Raw genomic sequence first — 12,578 nt, forward strand, 5'->3', positions numbered from 1 at the left:
GTCTCTCTCTCTCTCTCTCTCTCTCTCTCTCTCCGACAGGGCTGACAGCCTAATTTCGAATGGAAATAGAGTGGAATTCCAGAGAGGAGGACCCTCATCATCAATAAACTGGACGTGGAATACATAAAATGTATATGGCAATGATGGAGGGGGGCAAGATGTAGACATGAGGCTGGAGGGTGAGGGAGGTGGGGGTGGTGGAGGGGTTGAGGAGTCTGGAACAGAGAGGATCTGTGCCCATTAGACAGACCGACCAAAGGCCCTTTTCCCTTTGACAATGTCAACTGCCACCACTCTCCAGCAGATGGCGCTGTTTGAGGTTAGGCCCACCATGGTTTGCGGATGACTGGACGATATATGTCTCTCTGTGGGCTTGAACCGAGACAAAAACAACAGCTTATTTTCACAGAAGAAGAAGAGCAAGAGCGCTAATCGCTTAAATCATCCAGCACAATCACCTGTCTGAAAAGAAAAGCATTTGAAGATCTGTTCAGAATATCTGTTTGCTGTAGGTCTGGTAAAATGTCTTACAAAGAGCAAACCAAAAACAGAACAGGCAGGGAACACACCATGACTGTGATATCTTTAAAATACTGTACGGTTTGTTTACACTGATAGACTCAAGCCTAGTCTGTGCATTTCTTGCCTCTTCTGTTTTTGATATTGCATCATAAATGAAGTTGTCACTATTTACAGTTTGTACCAAAGCATCTCCCTCCAAGATTGTGTATGTAAAAATAAAATGAAAACTTCATTTAGATTGAGAAGATAAAAGCCAATATCATTATTGACTCAATTAAAGTTAGAGGAGGGGGAGAGGCAGGGAAAGATGACAAAACATCAAGGAGTAAAGAAAATAATTACAGTACAAAGGGATTGTTATTGTCCCGGTGAGGCCTAGCAGTGGGCCTTCAGGCCTCAGGTTTGAGTACGATGCAGCCTGCCTCAGGGAGCCAGGGAGCGGGGATAAGATGAGAGGATGGCTGCAAGCTCGGGGATGGGAGCTGGGACTATGGGCTGAAAGGCTAGGGGCTAGGGGAAAGGGAGTTATAGGCTAAGAGCTAGAGGCTAGGGATCTAGAGGCTAGGAGCCAGGGGCTAGGAGATAAAGAATAGGAAGGGGGGGTAGAGGATAGATGCCACAAAGGGCAGTGAGGGTAGAGCAGGGTAGCAGAGTGGGGAGGGGGGGAGTGGGTTTAGACGTGGCCGTGCTTTTGAGCCTCATCCTCTCGGTGGTGACGCCGGTTTTCGCGGTGACCCCTGCGGTGACCCCCCTCTCCGCGGTGACCCCCGTCTCGGTGATGACCCCCCTGTCCGTGGCCGTGGTGTTTGAGCCTCATGTGTTCCCTCCGGCCCTTGTGGCGGTGGCGCCGGTAACGGTGAGACCCCCGAGCTGGAGGGGAGAGACCGGGAGAGGGAGGAGGGAGGGAGGGGAGAGAGAGAGAGAGAGAGAGAGAGAGAGAGAGAGAGAGAGAGAGAGAGAGAGAGAGAGAGAGAGAGGACGGAGGACAGAGAGAGGGAGGAGGGAGAGGGAGGAGAGAGAGAGGGAGGAGGGAGGGAGGAGAGAGGGAGGAGAGAGGGAGGGAGAGAGAGAGGGAGGAGGGAGAGAGGAGGAAGGGAGGAGGAGAGAGGGAGGAAAGGGAGGAGGAGAGAGGGAGGAGAGAGACCGTAAGAAAGACAGATGGGCCTAGCCCGGCCTGCAAAGCTGGATCTGTCACCTTCCATTCAGGCTCGCCGCCACAGATGAACAGGCTACATTGTGATACTGATATCTACATTACTGAAACCATTAGAAAAAAGGTGAACTGGAATATCTGCCATGCTCCTGGTGAATTTTATGAATTTTACATTTGGTTTCGATGTTGTATCAGTTTATCTGTGCGAGAGCTCCAGAGCTACGCCAGGATAAATAACAAAGCATACAATGCAGCTATCAGTTTCCCCATAACTTCCTCAAACAAATAACTTATTGAGTCAATCTTGGAATGTGACGTTCAGCTGTCAGCCGGGTAGACAGAGACAGACGTTTCTTTTGTTCTGAGGGGAAGGCGATGAAATGCACAGCTCCACATCAGAGTCTGTCAAGCCGTCGTCACTTCAAACTGCCACTCACACGTTGACAAGGCTGTCTCCCCGCCGATGAGCAGTTGGGACGTGCCTTCATTTGTGTCTCAACCCAAACGCGACTGACAATACGACAACTTCCATTTCCTCCACTGCCCCGAACTCCAGATTCCCCCCCGCTCTGTTTTCGGGAGCCCCTCCCCAACCCGGGCGGTGACCCCCGACCCCGCCCGACCCCGGCTGCTTGACACTCACACTTGGTGCAGATGATCTTGGGTCTGTCCCACTTGCCGTTGGCGCGACACTTGGCCGTGGGGATGTGGCGCTGCAGGAAGCCGTCGGCGCACTGGTAGCGCACCACCGAGTGGATGTCGTAGTGAGACCGCTGGCGCCCAATCAGGAAGGCGTTCTCCGCAGGGGGCGGAGCCCCACAAAGCACTACCCACGGAGGGGAAGAGTGACAGAAGAAGAGAGAGAGAGAGAGAGAGAGAGAGAGACGTGAAGTAAAGGTAACACCATAACACCATCAGAAATATCATATTATGCGGATTCCCGAAAAATGCTGATTCATCGTGAAGAGTTTCTCTCTCTCTCCTCACTGTGTCGCGCTGGCGTCCTGGTGAGTCGGGTGAGCGGTTAAGGCTGCGTGACATGATGTGACACGACATGAACACAACACGAACATGTCCCCTTTGGGGGACTCAGGGATGGAACGTTTCAGTTGAAGATATTTCACCGCGGGTCAAAAGGTGCATCGATGGCTCCGGATAACAGTGTCTATGAATGTACACTTAATGTTTATTACACGTGCCTGGGGAAATCACTGGCTTCAGACCCATGAGAGAGACCACAGCTATCCAGACACCCTTGCTGCAGTTCCACAGGGCTCTCCTGAATGGTAATGCTGGGGATTCACATCTCCTGTTTGTCAGAGCTAAGCGTTCCCAGCTTGGTTCGGTGTCTCGGGACACTGAGAAACCCTTCTAACAGCAGCAGGTTGGTGGAATCAGATCAATATTCACATGAGCAGCTGTGGAGCTTGATAACAGGGCACAAGTCTTCTGAGTGGGACAGGGGTCGAGGGTGTTTGTGTGTGTGTGTGTGAGATGTCTTTATAAAAGAATTGAGCAGAGTTTAATCCACACGGGTGTGTTGTAGCTGTGTGTGTGTGTTGGTGTGTGTTGGTGTGTGTGTATGTTGGTGTGTTTGGAGAGTGAAAACTGTGTGTGTGTGTGTTGGTGTGTGTGTGTCCTTACAATGACAGTGACTCCTTGATCAGTGGCAGCATCAGGGCTCTACAAGACACCTTCATCTCCCTGATTGGCCTCTGTGTGAGTGATTGAGGCCACTGATTGGTCTGTGCCCCGACCAATCAAGCCCCGGGGCCACTGATGAGCATGGCGCTACAGGAATGTGATGACAAAGCATCAGAAATCACGACAGAATACTACGCAACTCTGATCGGGACAGGATTTTTGGGTGTTTCTGTTATTACAGGAGAAGGATGGAACAACTGGGACTGATTCTGATTCACGATTGAAGGTCAGGCTTTGAGCTGGTAGCTGAAGACCTATAAATCGATTTTGAATACATATTTAATGCATATTGTGGTATCATGAGAGGCCAGACCACAATGCGGGGTGTAGGGCAGTGCATAAAAACCGGACAGAGCAGGAAAAACTGGGTTCAAACAAAAGAAACTAGTTTATTTACCAAAAAACAGGTCAGAAAGCAAAACAAAAGTTCCGTCAAACACAAAAAGTTTGCTCCGTGCCTTGGATCCTACCAAGGGTATCAAAACTCAGAAGTCTGGCACCGACCTCTGCTTGTGCCAGGTACGCTCTCCTTCTCTTGGTCTCTGTATCGAGCCTTTTGTCCTCTCTCCCTCCCCCACCTGTGCTCCTGCCTCAATCAGAGGACTGAGGCATTTGCAGCTGTCGGCGTGGTGCATTCTGGGAGGTGCAGTTCTCGTGTCAGCCATCTTGTGGTAGCCATTCACAGAGGGAAACGTACCGCCCCTCTACCACACGTCCTCTCGTGATGCCACAATATCAAGTGATATGATATCTGTATTCTGTATGGTTGTATGTTGCTAGGCAGCTCCATCTCACATCCATGTTGTAACTAGTCCAACATGTATGATCTAGTGAACCTATATCTGTGATCCATAACCCCATTATTATTATTATTAAGAGTAAGGGTTATAAGCCACTGTGTAAGCAACCATCAGGTCCTGACACAGAATATGTTAAAGTTCCAGGCCTTTCTCCACACCAGCCAACAAATTCGCTCCTTCCTGGCTATAAATACCCCCCCCCTCTCTCTCTGACCCGTATGCAAATGAGAGAGAGAGTCACCACTTCTCTAATAGGCTCCCAGAGGAGCAGGTGAGGCTGTGGCTTTGTCCTGCTCCTCACAGCACCATGACAGAGCAGCTCCAAGGAGACACAGCGGCTGTCTGGAACCCAGGGGAAGGGGGTCAAATCTTATCGCCACAACCCCGACGGCTCAAGATCCACTCAGCGCAAAACAGTCTGAACTCAGATCTGTTCGACGGTCTAAAATGACAACTGTAACGACGGCACTCTCGCCTAATCATCAGTCTCAACACTTCAGACTTTGAGCGCAAAGTTAAACGCTGTTTAAAAGTTGGTTGTATCTGGCCACGGTTTTATAAAACGCGTCGATCTAATGAGGTTGGGGTGTCTGAGTTGGCTGTCTGAAGTGGGATCTTCAGCCGTGTCTCAGTCTGACGGTGTGGAAGTAAGAAACTGATTAAAGAGGACCCGGAAGGTCTTTAGACCAGACACTCTTCCTCTAAAGGATAGGCGCCTTGTCAAGAATCTATTCTTTCTTTTCTTGACTGTGTGTCAGTCTCCCTCGCTCTCTGTCTGCCCCCCTCCCTCCTCACCTGTTCCCTTCTTGCAGACGTAGGGCAGGTTGTAGTTGCAGGGGACATCGTTCCATTTGCCGTTCTCGTGGGCAATCATCACCACGCAGTCCTCGCCGCCCGCAAAGAAGTTGTCTGGCTGGTTCTCCCGCCAGTTCTCATATTGCTGGAACAGACAGACAGTCAGCACACCAGTCTCCGGTACTTGAGAGTCAGGTGGCTGAGCGGTTAGGGAATCAGGCTAGTAATCAGAAGGTTGCTGGTTCGATTCCCGGCCATGCAAAATGAAAGTTGTGTCCTTGGGCAAGGCACTTCACCCTACTTGCCTCGGGGGGAATGTCCCTGTACTTTCTGTAAGTTGCTCTGGATAAGAGCGTCTGCTAAATGTAAATGTCTAAATGTACTTATGGTTCACAACAGACTCCCCGACTCTGCGACACTCTCCATCTCTCTCTGCCCTTTCCCCTCCACCCACCCTCTATTCCCCTCTCTCTCTCTCTCTCTCTCTCTCTCTCTCTCTCTCTCTCTCTCACCAAGTCCATGTTGTCTGTCCACTGAAAGTCCTCCTCCACTGTGCGATCATTCAGGCCAATCCAGGTGTTGTCGTGGCTCAGACCTGATTGCACACACACACAAAACTATTATTCTCATTCCATATGTCTAGTTTTTTCAGACCCAGCCCTCTCAGAGGTTTGGCTAGCTGGCCTCTGATCTTATCTCCACCTCATCCTTGGGTAGACGTGGATAGAGATCCTGGGTGTGTGTGTGTGTGTAATGGAATTTCAATCATGGTGCCTCTGATTAACATCATCACCGGGGCCATTAATCTCCCTAATGGCTGTACTGCCTTTATTACTGGGGTGGAGACGTCCATTTTCGAGGCAATTAAACACACTTTTTTGGTGAATGTGTCTGGGGAGGGGAGGGTGGCTGTAATGGATAGCTCTGGCCCCTCTTTGGGGCCCAGCGACTAGGGACCAGGCTGGGACAAGGAGGATACTGGATGGTGTGGGGGGGTGGGTGGTGTGTGAGGGTAGCGTGGTGTGTGAGGGGTGTGTGGTGTGTGAGGGAGGGTTGTGTGTGTGGGTGTGTGGGTGGGTGGTGTGTGAGGGTGTGTGGTGTGTGAGGGTGGGTTGTGTGTGTGAGGTGTGTGTGTGAGGGTGTGTGAGGGAGGGAGGTGTGTGAGGATATGTGGTGTGTGAGGGTGCGTGAGGCCCCGTCAGACCCACCGTTGATGAAGTCCTGCTCCTGCAGGCTGTGGATGCTGGCCAGGTGGCCGCTGTGCTCGCGGCAGTCCTTCTCTGCGTCCTCCCAGGTGTGGCGCCGGCTGAAGTAGCGGTAGCAGTGACCGTGGAACTTCCTCCAGGTGTGGTCACAGCCCTCCGTGTCTGCGGGGAGGAGGGGAAGTGATGCAGAGAGAGAGAGAGAGCGAGAGCGAGAGAGAGGAGAGAGACAGCATGTGTGAAGAGAAAGATAGATGGCGAGAGTGTGGGGGGGAGAGGGAGAAATAGTCAGGAAGACAGAGGGAGAGAGAGAGAAGGAGAGAGGGCGTCGTGATTGAGAGAGCGAGAGAGAGATTTTGGCTTAGTCTTCCTCGAAGCAAACACTTCAGAGAAACGCACACACAACTACAACACAGTCTATCAAACACTCTCTTTCAGATCTACATCCTCTGCAACACTTTCAGCTTGTCTCTAACGTGAGTCCTCTTTCTGTGTGACATATTGTCTACCTGTCACACCAACTCTCCCCACCAACTCTCCCTACCATCTCTCTCTCTCTCTCCCCACCATCTCTCTCTCTCTCTCTCTCTCTCTCTCTCTCTCTCTCTCTCTCTCTCTCTCTCTCTCTCTCTCTCTCTCTCTCTCTCTCTCTCTCTCTCTCTCTCTCTCTCTCTCTCTCTCTCTCTCTCTCTCTCTCCCCCCTCCCCCTCCCCCTCCCCCTCCCTCTCCCTCTCCCTCTCCCTCCCTCTCTCTCCCTCTCTCGCTCCATTTTCCTCCAGTCTGACACTTCTCTCATCTCTACTCTCCTTCTCTCCACATCTCCCTCCCTCCATCTCCCCCTCTCTCTCTCCCTCCCTCCCTCCAGTCTGCTGCTCAAGTGTAATCCACAGCAATAGGAGCAGAGAGAGAGGCTTAGACCAATGAAAGGCCTTTTAATCTATTCAAATGACAACAATCCCCAGAAATGTCTTCCAGCGCGTCGCTCTGGTGAGGTAATTAAACCCTGTCACAGTTCTGTCAGCACACATCCGCTCCCTCTCTTCCTCCCTCCCTGCCTCCCTGCCTCCCTGCCTCCGTCTCTCCTCCAACTTTAAAGGGGGTTAGCTCTGTGACTGAAAGATCTGTACCTCCAATGTGATGAGAGTTGAGAGTCAATGTGTTTATACGGCAATGTGTGTGTGAATGTGTGTGCGAGTTAGATAAAAAATTGATTTAGCGTCTGGGTGTGAGTGTGTTTTCACGTGAATGTGTTTGTGTCCGTTAGTGGGCAGGGCCAGAGAAGACAGATTCCTGCCCCACCGCCCTGAAAACACGAACCCGAGCCCATAACCCCACAGGAAGCAAAGACGGGGCAGTTATCTCCACCTCCACAGCCCCCACATGACTCAATCCAACACACACACACGTACACACACACACGTGTGTCTGCAAGCATGACAGAATGGAGTGAGTGCTAGACATGGTGCATGGGAGGAGAGTGTGTAAGTATGTGCTTTCACACACACACACACACACACACACACACACACACACACACACACACACACTCGCACACACATATAACAATGTGCTGTGTGGTTTGGAGGGTGCACACTGTTGCGCTGCCATGTTCCTCTTAGCAGTGTGTCTGTTGGCTCCCTGACAGGGCTGGCTGATGGGGCTTTTCTGCCATGATGTGGTTGCTGTTCCAGTGGGGCCTGGCTTCAGAATGACAACACAGCTTTACTCTTCACTCAGTGCCTCTGCCTGCGCTAGCTACCTGAGCTAAAGCCGTTCCTTCTTTGTGGTTGGTATATTATATTAGGCCAGGCAATGAGCCCAACTTGGCTGGGTTTGCAACGGCTGCCTTGTTATGTAGAGAAACAGAGAGGAGGCACTCTTGGGACACCCCCACACACAAACACTAATGTATTATAGGCATACTTATGGAGACACAAGCCACACGCACACAGCCCACTTGCACACGCACACACACACACACACTCATACTACTGTGGGCATACACTGGTATCAGGCCCAGACAGAGTACGAGTTGTAGAGGGTGAGGCAGTAGAGAGGGTGAGGCAGTAGAGAGGGTGAGGCAGTTGAGAGGGTGAGGCAGTAGAGAGGGTGAGGCAGTAGAGAGGGTGAGGCAGTAGAGAGGGTGAGGCAGTTGAGAGGGTGAGGCAGTAGAGAGGGTGAGGCAGTAGAGAGGGTGAGGCAGTTGAGAGGGTGAGGCAGTAGAGAGGGTGAGGCAGTAGAGAGGGTGAGGCAGTAGAGAGGGTGAGGCAGTTGAGAGGGTGAGGCAGTTGAGAGGGTGAGGCAGTTGAGAGGGTGAGACAGTAGAGAGGGTGAGGCAGTAGAGAGGGTGAGGCAGTAGAGAGGGTGAGGCAGTTGAGAGGGTGAGGCAGTAGAGAGGGTGAGGCAGTAGAGAGTGTGAGGCAGTAGAGAGGGTGAGGCAGTTGAGAGGGTGAGGCAGTAGAGAGGGTGAGGCAGTAGAGAGGGTGAGGCAGTTGAGAGGGTGAGGCAGTAGAGAGGGTGAGGCAGTTGAGAGGGTGAGACAGTAGAGAGGGTGAGGCAGAAGAGAGGGTGAGGCAGTAGAGAGGGTGAGGCAGTAGAGAGGGTGAGGCAGTTGAGAGGGTGAGGCAGTTGAGAGGGTGAGGCAGTTGAGAGGGTGAGACAGTAGAGAGGGTGAGGCAGTAGAGAGGGTGAGGCAGTAGAGAGGGTGAGGCAGTTGAGAGTGTGAGGCAGTTGAGAGTGTGAGGCAGTTGAGAGGGTGAGGCAGTAGAGAGGGTGAGACAGTAGAGAGGGTGAGGCAGTTGAGAGGGTGAGGCAGTAGAGAGGGTGAGGCAGTAGAGAGGGTGAGACAGTAGAGAGGGTGAGGCAGTTGAGAGGGTGAGGCAGTTGAGAGGGTGAGACAGTAGAGAGGGTGAGGCAGTAGAGAGGGTGAGACAGTAGAGAGGGTGAGGCAGTTGAGAGGGTGAGGCAGTAGAGAGGGTGAGGCAGTAGAGAGGGTGAGGCAGTTGAGAGGGTGAGGCAGTAGAGAGGGTGAGGCAGTAGAGAGGGTGAGGCAGTAGAGAGTGTGAGGCAGTAGAGGTGGCGAGGTTGCCCTATCACAGCCTCAGCCCCTCAGCCCCATGGAAGTTGCTATGAAAGACGACAGTGGTGACACACGCGTGCGCACGCACACACACACACAGACACCAGAGACACATTATTCATCAGATCCTTTGGATGGATTTCCACTGCTCATTAGACGGTTCAGTCTATCAATATTTGTTAAGCAGTGTGTCAGATAGAGAGATGCCCCATGCAGAGATCAGTAGGCAGGGAGCACAAAGCCTAACAGCCTGTCTCTGCTGCTCCACATATCAGGGCTTAGTCTCATCCAACACCAGTCTGAACCAGTGTCTGACATACATGACCACACCCAGATATATATATGTCTCCCTCTCTCTCTCTCTCTCTCTCTCTCTCTCTCTCTCTCTCTCTCTCTCTCTCTCTCTCTCTCTCTCTCTCTCTCTCTCTCTCTCTCTCTCTCTCTCTCTCTCTCTCTCTCTCTCTCTCTCTCTCTCTCTCTCTCTCTCTCTCTCTCTCTCTCTCTCTCTCTCTCTCTCTCTCTCTCTCTCTCTCTCTCTCTCTCTCTCTCTCTCTCTCTCTCTCTCTCTCTCTCTCTCTCTCTCTCTCTCTCTCTCTCTCTCTCTCTCTCTCTCTCTCTCTCTCTCTCTCTCTCTCTCTCTCTCTCTCTCTCTCTCTCTCTCTCTCTCTCTCTCTCTCTCTCCAGACAGGGTGCATCTGCTTGTGTGAGGAGTGTGAAGGCACGGCCATTGGGAGAGAAAAGGGCAGACGCTTCCAGTTGACTGATTGGCTACTTTATCTAAATCACCATGTGGTATTTATCCTGCGAGTCTCATCATGAAATGTGTACACCCTCCTCTCTTCCTGTCAACCCTCCCCCTGCCTCCCTCCATCTCCCCTTGCCTCTCCTCTCTCCTCCTCCGTCCTGTCCCCTCATCTCCTTTCCTCTCCTGCCCTCTCCCTTATCTCCTCTCTCCCTCCTCCACACAATCCAGAACACTCACACAATCCAGACTCTGCAGGTACAGTCGTCCAACCAAGCACCTTCAATGAGACCAAACACCGCACTGCATTTCTGACAAAGACCTGAAGACAAGAGCTGTTTAGTTATCCTTCCACTCAGGCACACTCGACCCAGCCGCCAGCTCACCGCGAGGTTACCGTGACAACACTTCATTACTGTGTTTGGAGTACACCACGCCAAGCTGCCTGACGCAAAACTTTGGGGATAATCTCCCCGTACAGATGCAAGGACCCTGAAAAGTGAGGTGTGTGTGTGTATATGTGTGTGCATGCGGGCATGTCTCTAAGGCGGCACGTTAAGTTTGTGTCTATGTGCGGGTACACGTGTGTGTGTGTGTCTGTGTGTGTCTGTGTGTGTGTGTGTCTGTGTGTGTGTGTGTCTGTGTGTGTTGGTGTGTGTGTGTCTGTGTGTGTCTGTGTCTGTGTGTGTGTGTCTGTGTGTGCTAGGATCGCTGGCGAGGAACCGTGTGAGGATTAAGACAGGCTACGAGACAGAAGCCCTCTCAATCCAAGGCCTTCAGTTCTTTCGTGTCACGGGGGCCTCTTGACGTGTTATTACAAAACATACATCTTCATTAGCATTAATAGCCTCTAAAGACCCCGAGGATGGCCAGAAATTAATTTAGCAAGGAGTGTGCTGACTTGTGGTTTACCATACACAGACAGGAGCCTGCTGTTGACTAGCTGCCGAGGCTGTCCCTGGAGACGCCCGACTATAAATGTAAATGTGTCTACCTGTCTACCCGTCTGTCTATCTACCTGTCTGTCTGTCTGTCTACCCGTCTGTCTGTCTGTCTGTCTGTCTGTCTACCGGTCTGTCTGTCTACCCGTCTGTCTGTCTGTCTGTCTGTCTGTCTACCCGTCTACCCGTCTGTCTGTCTGTCTACCCGTCTGTCTGTCTACCCGTCTGTCTGTCTGTCTACCCGTCTGTCTGTCTGTCTGTCTGTCTACCCGTCTGTCTATCTACCTGTCTGTCTGTCTACCCGCCTGTCTGTCTACCCGTCTGTCTGTCTGTCTACCCGTCTGTCTGTCTGTCTGTCCATCTACCTGTCTGTCTGTCTACCCGTCTGTCTGTCTGTCTACCCGTCTGTCTGTCTACCCACCTGTCTGTTTACCCACCTGTCTGTTCACCCATCTGTCTCTCTACCCATCTGTCTGTCTGTGTGTGTGGACGTTCTTAGCTATATCTGACAGCTAACCTAACACATCCTGGCTGGTGGATATGTCCACCCTGCACAGTGAGTACGTCTGCACAGGTGTGGGTATATGTGTTGTATGTGGGCATCTGCTGCCAAAACAATATGCCTCTTACCCACACACTGGGCATGGAAGGGATCAGAAAAGACAATTTCTCTGAGGCGCCGTATGTAGGGTTCTGTTCGCTCTCCCACCAGTGTGTGTGTGTGTGTGTGTGTGTGTGTATGCGCCCTGTGAACACGTTAAGTGTTTGTATCCTGTGCGAGTGAGCGTAGGTGGGTGCAGGCCCACCGCAGTGTGTGTGTTTGTGTTTGTACGGTGTCTTCATAAATGACCTATTCCTCTGCCTGCAGGCTACGCCAGCGCAAGTGTGTGTGCGCTCCACCCTCCTTGTATGTTGGCTGAACACGAGGCCCCGTTTATCTTCCTCCACCTCCTTCTCAGCAACACACCAGGGTATAACACCTCTAGACGCCAACCTCGCTTTCTCTCCCACCCTCTCTCTCTCTCTCTCCCTCACCACCTCCCCCCCTCTCTCCTCTTCTCTCCGTCTCTCTCTAGTTATGCAGGGTCTATGAAAAAAGACGCTGAGTGAGGGGGAGGGAGAACTGGAGGGAGAGCGATCGTAAGGAGGAGGGTGATGGTCTCCACCGTCTGTCTGTGAAGGAGGGAGGAGGGGGATTCAATACAGATAACAGGAGAACAAGCCTTCATCCTTCGTCTGGGGATTAATTATCTGCACTGTGTCTTATACTGGCTTCTGTTCAATTTGTAGGCTATTTTGTTCTGGAGCGAGATATACACAATGTATAGATATATATATATATACACACACTCTCACATATACAGTATATATTCAGTGAGAGAGATAAAGAGAGGAGAGAAGAGAGGGAGTGAGTGTATGTGTGCTGCGTTCCCCTGTGCACTGGGAGTGTATTTTCAAGCTCTTATTAATGTTTGGCGTTCTGTTCACGATGCGAGAGTATTTAACTCTCAAGCAACAGAGTGGCTTATGGGTAAAGGCAGCATGCGTTCCTCTGCAGACATCCCTCCGAGGGTCACCCTGCGTGCAGGTGGGGCTCTGTTGAGCTGAGAAAATGATGATGTGTGCATGTGCGTAAGAAC

The 12,578-nt window shown here is 51.6% G+C and overlaps 1 protein-coding gene across 1 annotated transcript in view; it reads right to left on the bottom strand.

The window, feature by feature from the left end:
* Window positions 1-1,195: 1,195 nt before the first annotated feature.
* Window positions 1,196-12,578, bottom strand: part of ncanb (neurocan b) — an 84,041-nt gene continuing 72,658 nt past the window's right edge. Inside the window, exons 14-18 of the mRNA XM_084675447.1 lie at window positions 6,183-6,341; window positions 5,487-5,569; window positions 4,975-5,119; window positions 2,319-2,501; window positions 1,196-1,392 (exon numbers count right to left, since the gene is read on the bottom strand). Of these exons, the coding sequence (XP_084531573.1) occupies window positions 1,196-1,392; window positions 2,319-2,501; window positions 4,975-5,119; window positions 5,487-5,569; window positions 6,183-6,341 (767 nt within the window). The remainder of the gene's footprint in view (window positions 1,393-2,318; window positions 2,502-4,974; window positions 5,120-5,486; window positions 5,570-6,182; window positions 6,342-12,578) is intronic.

This window comes from Hypomesus nipponensis, chromosome 16 (genome assembly GCF_054491055.1).
Source record: "Hypomesus nipponensis isolate SF chromosome 16, ASM5449105v1, whole genome shotgun sequence".
Classification (NCBI taxonomy): domain Eukaryota; kingdom Metazoa; phylum Chordata; class Actinopteri; order Osmeriformes; family Osmeridae; genus Hypomesus; species Hypomesus nipponensis.